The sequence below is a fragment of the Centroberyx affinis genome, unplaced genomic scaffold (assembly GCF_046629955.1).
Source record: "Centroberyx affinis isolate AG114_WGS23_722 - 3 ecotype Tasmania unplaced genomic scaffold, CSIRO-AGI_Caff_v1 ptg003308l_1, whole genome shotgun sequence".
Classification (NCBI taxonomy): domain Eukaryota; kingdom Metazoa; phylum Chordata; class Actinopteri; order Beryciformes; family Berycidae; genus Centroberyx; species Centroberyx affinis.
This window is the reverse complement of record NW_027281314.1, coordinates 30,024-39,078: the sequence shown is the minus strand read 5'-3', so window position 1 is coordinate 39,078 and position 9,055 is coordinate 30,024. Positions and strand designations below refer to the sequence as shown.

General features: G+C 43.5%; 1 protein-coding gene across 1 annotated transcript; it reads right to left on the bottom strand.

The window, feature by feature from the left end:
* Nucleotides 1–1,343: 1,343 nt before the first annotated feature.
* On the bottom strand, nucleotides 1,344–8,770 carry LOC139660450 (high affinity choline transporter 1-like). The gene is made up of 8 exons (XM_071538600.1): nucleotides 8,587–8,770; nucleotides 8,186–8,299; nucleotides 7,917–8,072; nucleotides 7,639–7,787; nucleotides 5,798–5,941; nucleotides 5,023–5,176; nucleotides 2,162–2,379; nucleotides 1,344–1,901 (listed from the first exon to the last, which is right to left on the bottom strand). The coding sequence occupies exons 1-8, from the start codon at nucleotides 8,768–8,770 to the stop codon at nucleotides 1,344–1,346; spliced, it is 1,677 nt and encodes a 558-aa protein (XP_071394701.1).
* Nucleotides 8,771–9,055: the final 285 nt, after the last annotated feature.

Genomic DNA, 9,055 nt, shown 5'->3' with positions numbered 1-9,055 from the left:
AACGGTTAACCCCGTTAATTGCAAACAATTTGAAAATACCTATTTATGTTAGGGATAGGCTGTATGACACATAGTCGCTGTAGGCCTTTACAAAATATAATATTTTGCCATAGGCTGCATATTTTTAAGTGATGAATATGTGGCTGCATATGCTTAGATGCCAGTCAGAATACTATATGGTCTAATCCTAACAGTTCTCCGACTCAGCCAGATTTACTCTGCTGCACCGCAAGTCCACGCTGACTCCAAAACTTGCGTACACGAGTTGAGACTTGATGTGAGATTTGATCGTAGCCTCCGCTCACGTCCAAATTGATAAATGCCGAGCTTTGCGTGGAAATGACCGTACGCCCAGTTCTCTGTCGTACGTTCGTTTCGTAAATGAGTGTTGACTCCAAACAAGGTAGGTAACTATATTCATCACCTAAAGGATTCAAATGGAATTTGTTACTGTGAATAACACTTGTTTCTTAATAGATTTCATCCACCAAATTATACTGTTACTTCTGGACCTCATAAAAGCCAACCAACACCTGTACTACTGCAATAAAAAAAAATTATTCTACAAAAATCTAGAACAAGAATTAAAAAAAAATGGCTATCAGTTTTCTGGGGAAAAGATACGCAGAAAACTTGGAAATATGTTGCCCCATACAAAAGGGCTAAAGACCGAAGTCGGGCAACAGGAGAGGGGAGAGTAACATGGGAGTACTATGGGGTGAGTACAATTTCTTCTTAAATGTCCAGGTAGGGCAAAACATGTGTTTACTGTATTTTGCTATTGCATTTCCATTAGGTAACTACGGACTATATCAACTTTATTTTTACCAGCCTAGTGATGTAGTGTTTATCAATAGTTCTCAGTGTCTATGTTTAGATTTGGTGTGACCTGTTTTGGCAGTAGCCTTTGTTGTTGTTTTTTGCCACAGTACGTTTGATTCCTGGCTTTGAATTATTATATAAAGACTCAGAAAATCTACCTGTGCCTCCACCTGGTCTCTCCAGGCCATCTGTTTTTGAGAAAGGAAACCTGTGAGAGAGTGTAAGTTTCAAAATCTCAACAAACAGTTCAGTGAACTATCACACACACATTTCAATCGGTGACAAGTAAACCAAATGTATGGCCTTTATTTGTAGCCTGTAATACAGTCTGTTTTCAACATAGATGAAGTTTTACTGAAGAATAGATCAGATAGCATCCATGTGTCATTAGACATGTCATTAGATGAAAGGAAAATAAACAATGAGCTGGATACTACTACTATGACTACTACTACTACAAACACAAACAATTTATGAGATTATTCTAAAAAGTAGGCCAACAGCCCCCCAAAATTCAAAAGTCAAGTCTGCAACATTGGCTGTAAAGCAACTCCAAGTCCATTCTCGTCACATGCTGCATTGCTTCCAGTTTCCTCTTTGAGGCTCTCTGTGACTGTATCCACTGGTAACGTCGAAACATTACATTTTACCTTGAACAGGTCCCACCTCTCAGGTAACAGGCCACGGTTGAACATGAACGAAGCCAGGGCAGAGAAAACCAAGATGGTCGTAAAGGTGATGAGCATGCAGATTGTCCTGACAGGGGACCGCTGTACATAGATGCCATCTTCCAGTGTGCAACCGGGAAGAGGAAGAACAACAGGAAGACCTACAGACTTCTCTCCCGACAAAATTCTTATCGTCAGCCCTGCAATGTAACCCACCGAGGCCCCGTAACCGTTTGACACCTTAAAGAAAAGGACGCAGACCAGATGGGGGAATATAAAGGTGTACGCAACGTCTGCTCCGAGGATCCAGAGCAACAGGACACTGTTGCTGTAGAAGGTTAGAGCTGTGCTGACCAGACCCACCACCACCACTGAGACCCGAATCACCCACTGCATCTCACAGTCTGATGCCTGGGAACACAGGAGGGAGGGAAGGAATGGGACGTACACAGAGAAACGTTTCATTCTTTTCCAAATTCCAAAACTGATACATTTGATAATTTTTTTATTCTGCACCCAATAGAAAATGACGAATGAAGATTAAAGAGAAATGGATGGACAGAGAAAGAAGGAATGACACACAACAAAAGCCAATCCTAACCTTCAAGGCCAATCCTAACCCACAACTCCACAGACACACTGAGCCACCATCACATACTGTACTCCTTCACCTGTTTACGCAAGATGCTCTTGTAGATGTTGGTAGAGAAAACAGAAGTTGCTGACAGCAGGGCAGAGTCTGTGGATGACATGACGGCAGCAGCCACGGCTCCGATCCCAGTGATGGAGACGTAAGACGGGGTGAGGTATTGCAGGGCCAGTGGGAGAACCAAATACTCCTCACTACGTTCACACGGAGATGGAGAACCGTACAGCGTCAGGTTCCAGTCTGGACAACAGGAGAAATTAGAGGTTTATTCTTGGAAAGGCTCCTTACCAGTATACTGGATCCATACAGCACATATACAGAAACCTGGTTTCTACATTAGAGGAAAGCAGTGCAGGTTAGAATGAGTATGTCTTTGGGTGATCAAGTGAGCAACTTCTATCACAGATTTGTCATTGAATTAGCCACACAACACCTTCAAGGCTCAATACTAAATTCTACAGTAACAGAATTACTGCCACCTCCATAGATTGGTTAAGAAAGCATTCTAACCGTGCTTCAAATCAGCATAACAGCACACATAGCCGTGCTCAAATTAACAATACTAAGAGCTTAACAGCCCCGCGACGTTGAATTTTGTGGAAGTGTCTCTGCCGGGAATCGAATTCTGGTCTCCCGCTTGAGAGTCTGCAGTCTAACTCCCTGCGTCCATGTGACCCATAAAGTGGTGAACACAGAGACCAACCGACTTACCGACGGACGGACGGACGGACTGACAATACCATCCATAGAGCCCCTGCTGTCGCGGGGCAAATGCCTTATCACCGTGAATATTACTCCGCCACTGATAAAAATTTCACAAACATTTGCATGGTAACAGTGTAACGTTTAGCCGAGCAATGCATTGTGTGCAGGGTGGGGCTGGGCAGACATGACACAGATAGCAACTAATTTTGTCATTGGAAGAGGGTACATGCTAGAAGGTACAATGCTACAGAAGGCAGATCCTTGTTCTGATGTTGGCAAGTTCTCCCTCTTGATGCAAACCCACAGAACTGCATTTTAAATCCTAGTCGAAGATCCCAAGGTTTCAAAAGATACCAGATATGTCATGCTAAATTCCAGGAAAATGTGTACAAAATGATCCACAAGACATCTAGATTTTTTCCATTTGATGTAATGGTGCAGACATAAAAAATGGCATCTTCGGTTTGAATACTCAATATAAGCAGCTATAGCTTCAATGAAGGGTTGGAACAAGCAGATAGATGTACATAATTTCATGTAAAAATGTACATGACGTGTATGTACATTTGTTTTGTCTACCGTCGAAGCTACTTGAGGGAAAATTGAATGGGAAAGTCATGCCTTGTTCACACAGGATGTGTAGCGGCCAAGTACCGCGAGTCGCAGTTGGGTTGTTCACACAGGAAGCACATTTCTCCGCGCCGGCCAGCAGCTCTCCTGCTCTACAGGAGGAGAAAACCCGGTGGAAACGGGCTGTAGGCTGCTTACATTGGCCCTCATTTATCAATCTAACGTAGAAACCAGCGCAGATCCGAGCGCAGAAATCATCTTACGACAGGGTTCACGTGTGATTCATGAAACGTTCGTATCTCGCCAATCCCAGCGTAAGAATGATCGGGCGTTGATAAATGTGGAGGCTGAAAACAATCGTCATTTAAATATCACGCCCCTAAATATTCTCGTTTAGAGGCCTCGCCCCGAGACTTTACGACATGGAGAGGCGTAATACGTCCAAGAAGAGAAACTTCTCCGACCTCGAAATAGAAACTCTAACATCGCCAAGTCCAATTGAACCGATTAGTTCTATTTGGCAGCCTGAAAAGTCATCAAAGGAAGTCGGAAAAATGCAGTATGGAAAGAAATCATTGCTGCGGTCAACAGCGTTGCCGTCGACATTCCAGCTGAGGTTTGAATATTTAATTTATAGCCTACATCCGTGATATGTATAGCCTATATATATATATATATATATATATATGTATATAATAGTAGCCTAATATAATAGCTTGCATCGCAATTCTTTACATTTAGGTGAAGAAAAAATGAAAGAGAAATTAATCTTACACCAGAAAACTGTTAACCCCGTTAATTGCAAACAATTTGAAAATACCTATTTATGTTAGGGATAGGCTATATGACACATAGTCGCTGTAGGCCTATAATATTTTGCCATAGGCTACATATTTTTAAGTGATGAATATGTGGCTGCATATGCTTAGATGCCGGTCAGAATACTATATGGTCTAATCCTAACAGTTCTCCGACTCAGCCAGATTTACTCTGCTGCACCGCAAGTCCACGCTGACTCCAAAACTTGCGTACACGAGTTGAGACTTGACGTGAGATTTGATCGTAGCCTCCGCTCACGTCCAAATTGATAAATGCCGAGCTTTGCGTGGAAATGACCGTACGCCCAGTTCTCTGTCGTACGTTCGTTTCGTAAATGAGGGCCAATGTGTTCCAATAGCCACCAAAGCTTCAGCTTCATCTTTACTTTTGTGGTGATTCAATAACAGACGCAATTTTCAAAAGGCAAGTGATAATTCAAAATCAGATAGATCATCATCCTACAATGTATTGTATTTAAAACTTGCATCAGTGCAGTTGGATTCATTAACAACAACAGTGAAGACCCTGGATCATTTGATCAAGTTGATAATTTAATATATTTGTGCTTCTGTGGTGATATAATGGTGATATGACCATCTACAGTGTTTTCTAAACTGGCGCTCCAGATCGCGAGCGGAGCTCCGTGCCGCGCATCGGCCAGTGTGAACGACCTGACCCATTAACATGGGCACCGAAAGGAAGCGGCCTCCGCTTTGGGGCCATTCCGGGGCCGTTATACGTCCTGTGTGAACGCGCCGTCAGTGTGCAAGGGGTTAACCTATTTCCCACCTGTGGAGGCGGCAACAGCCCCAACCAAGGCAGGGGGGATTCCCAGGATGGCAATGACTAGGGCAGCAGCATAGCAGGTGACCTGGGCCTTTGCTGAGGAGGAGGCAGACAGTGTCCTCTGGTGGAAGCATTGGAATGCCAGACTACCCAGAGCCTGGGACAAGGGAGAGAGGAGGAAGATGGAGAGAACAGGAAAAGATGGAGGAGAGGAGGAGTGAAAGAGCGTTAGGCTAGAGATAAAAAAAATCTTTTCAAGTCACTTTGGGATCGTTTGGCTTCCGGAGACTTGCATTATGCTGGATGAGTTGCATGAAGCCATTTTATGGTTATTTTCCGTTATTTTTTTCACCGTCAAGTCAAGTCAAGTCAGGACCCCAGCAACTTCAGTTGTTTTGGAGAAGGCTTCCACGCCGTTCCGCTGTGGAGCTCAGGGTGCTGTATGGACTAACAAACTTCACCCAAGTTTCAGCTGGCATGGGGGTGAATAGATGATGACTGAATTTTCATTTTTGGGTGAACTATTCCTTTAAAGTTAAATGATACAATGCTAACATATATGACTGAAAGAGCATGAAGTATACTTTGATAGCTGCGTTACCTTGGACCTGCATAACCTGTTAACGTTATTAACAAACGTTAGGTAACTAGACAAGAGATCGTTTACCTTCGGAGTCATGGAGGTAATTCTCAAAAAAGAGCTTGTAGCCCATGTCAAGCTTCGTCCTCTCTGTTATTGTTATTATTATTATTATTATTATTATCTTCTTCAGCTCACCAGCATTAAGAAGTCATCGATCCACTTCCAGACTTGGTCCAGCTCCAAAGTGCCTATCCAGGGGGCTTGGTATGTGTGGTTAAAAGCCGTCTGGGCAATGTTTATGGATGCAGGGTTGAGCAGAAGGAAGGGGACACACATCCACTGCACAGATAGATACTGAAGTCAGCAGACTGAGACTGACACACCACATAAAGGTCACTTAACTATAGCAAACAAAGACACAGGGAAAGATAGAAATATGGCTGATTTAAATGGTATTCCACCGGAAGTGTCACGCCCTCCACTTCCTCAACTCCACCTAGCCTGCAGTCTCTCTCTCCCCCCTCCCTTGTGTTCTGTGTGCTTTATTGCAGGAGTGGAGACAGGTGTGCGGGAGTCAGGCTACCAGCTGCTCTTCATCTTCTCATCAGCCACAGTATATATTCCCTGGTTTGCCATCCACTTTTGCTATCTGGTTTCAGTTCTGTGCTTTACCCGTCTCTGTGTCCCTGCAGTTCCGCCTGCCAGCCTGACTCTTGCGCCTGTCTCCAGTCCTCTCACCTCGTCAGACTTCCTCATTGTCTCGGCTCCTCTCCCCACTCTCTGGAGCCCGCTCTGCCTGCCTTGCCTCCGCCCTTGACCAGCCTGACTCAGCTCCGAGCCCTTGCCTGGCTTGCCTCCGCCCTTGACCTGCCTGACTCATCTCCAAGCCCTAAAATAAATTCCTTCACTTTACTTACCGCCTCCTGTATCTGTGTTCTGCACTTGGGTTCACTAGCCTAGCCTTAACAGGAAGAAAGTCTTAAAAAATGTCCTGTGACCAAAATGTCAATCACTGGCGCTGGGTGGTAATGCATTATTCAGTAACACATTATAGTAACACTTACTTTTTCCAATAACCTGTAGCGTAATAAATTACTATTTCAATTTCTGTGATAATATTACCAATCACAATAAAGAATTATTTTTTGTTAGAATCCCATCCAGATATCAGACTGAAGTTGAATAATCCAAAATCCATCCCTCCTCCACACACACACACACTTCCCAATTAGTTTTCATTACAGTTGTCATTAGTTTTCATACTCTCAGCTAGGTTAGGTGAGAAATGACAGTTTACTGTATCTGTGGGGAAATATTCTCATTACTTACTATACTCACTACTAGAATTTATCGACCAAAAGGATTTAGTACTCTATAGACACCATTAGATGTCAGGCTTCAGACCTGTGCCCAAATCTGTGGTGATGCCTGATATCTAATGGTGAAAAGTAGGGTACTGCACATTGGCTGGTCTTTGTGCCAGGTGATGTCACCACGTGTTGTACTCTATAGAAGGTGACATCACCTGGCACAAAGACCAGCCAATAGCAGATGGCCAGTTCAGTACCCTACTTTTCACCATTAGGTGTCAGGCTTCACCACAGATTTGGGTGGGGTTTAGTTACTCTTTAAAAGATAAAAATGATCTAATTTTAGCAATGTTCCTCATCTGAATAAAAGATGCATAATGTGAGAGATACAAGACATAAAATGGGCCATCTTGCCTCCCTCCCTGGTTCTGCGTGGAACATAGAGCTGAGTGTCGTCAGCATATCAATGAAAGTGGATGCCATGTTTCCGAATAATGTGCTCCGAGGGAAGCATGTAGGTAGAGAATAATAAGGGACCTAAAATTGACCCCCTGGGGAACACCGCATGAAAGGGGGGCAAGTTGCAAGGAAACAGTCTTTTCTAAAAATTTCTGATAAAAACAGTAATTTAGAAATTGGTCTAAAATTGTTTAAAACAAGAGCATCTAGAGTGGCCTTTTTCAGTAGAGGTTGAACTATTGCGGGCAACAAGGCACTGTAACTCACCAGACTGATGCATATAAGAGACAGCTGGATGACATCAGTGTAGGCCACAGAATAAAGGCCTCCTAACAATGTGTAGATAATGGCCACTGCTGAAGAAATCAAAACAGTGTAGGAGTAGGGCAAGTCCAATATCACACTCATAGTTGCTCCTGTTACAAAGATACACACACACACACACACACACACACACACACATACACACAGACATTTTAGATGTTTTATTTGCATCCACTAAACAAACTTTGAAGTCTTTTTAACTGGCAAGCATATATGTTTACCTAAGCCAACCAGAGTGCAAGAGACCCACAGAATGTCCATCAGCAAGGCTGGCAGTACTAGCGCACCACTGAGTACTTTTCCATACTTTATTTGGAACGGGTCCATCATGGTGACATACCTCTTGTCCCTCATTGGCTTGGCAAAGAAAAGACCACCTTACAGAGTGGATGAAATATTAACAGTTGCTTCCAATCTAGTTTGTTTGTATTTTGTTGTACACTAGTTTCTGCTGTATACTTGTAGACTTGAATTGTGTGACGAGTCTTACCAATTATGAAGGACACAGAGTATTGTACAGGCATAAGAGCCCATATTAACCCCATTTTAGGAGAATACACTGCCTCAGCCACGCCAAGGATGAAGCCGCCTCCAACCCATGTAGCTGCATAAGAATGATACACACACATACACATGTACATGCATGCACACAGACACAGAGCACTGTAATTAAAAATGGAATATTCCTATCAAGCCTTGAGTCCTATAGATTATGCTGAAACATTTACCAATACACAGAATGTGATGTAGTGATCTCTTGTGCCGTAATCCAGGGTGAGTATCCATACAGATCACACAGTTTTACCAAGAACTGAGAACAGCAGCTGACTGCTCACTCTGGCTACCAACTCTGGGTCAAGATCAGCTTATCCGCCCCATAAAACAACTTACCAGTCATGGTGAAAACTCCCACCACCAAGTTGATATCTCTGCCTCCAAGGAGAGTCACTTCTGTCCTGTCTCCCTGGCTCTTCCTCTCAGCCCTCCTGGACTTCCTGGAGGCCCACATCCCCGTCCCCAGAACCAGAAGGTAGAACAGCACCACCACAACCACACCAGGGATGTTCAAAGCCATGGTAGTCAACCACTGTGGGGACAACACACTGACAGCTGGGGTAGCTAAATAAAAATAAGGACGCTCGGACCAGTGTAACAGAACAAAGGTCACATCCACTGAGCCAATGTTTTGAAATCACTCATGAACTCTAATCTGGGGTAATTGTGGTTATAATGTTGAAGTATTCATGTACTCTTCCCCCTTCTCTCCCATTATCCTGTTGAAAATTGGAAATTATTTGAGCAGTTTGTAGGATTTTTTGGGGAAAACCAAACCAGATTATATGCAAGACAGTCAAGGAAC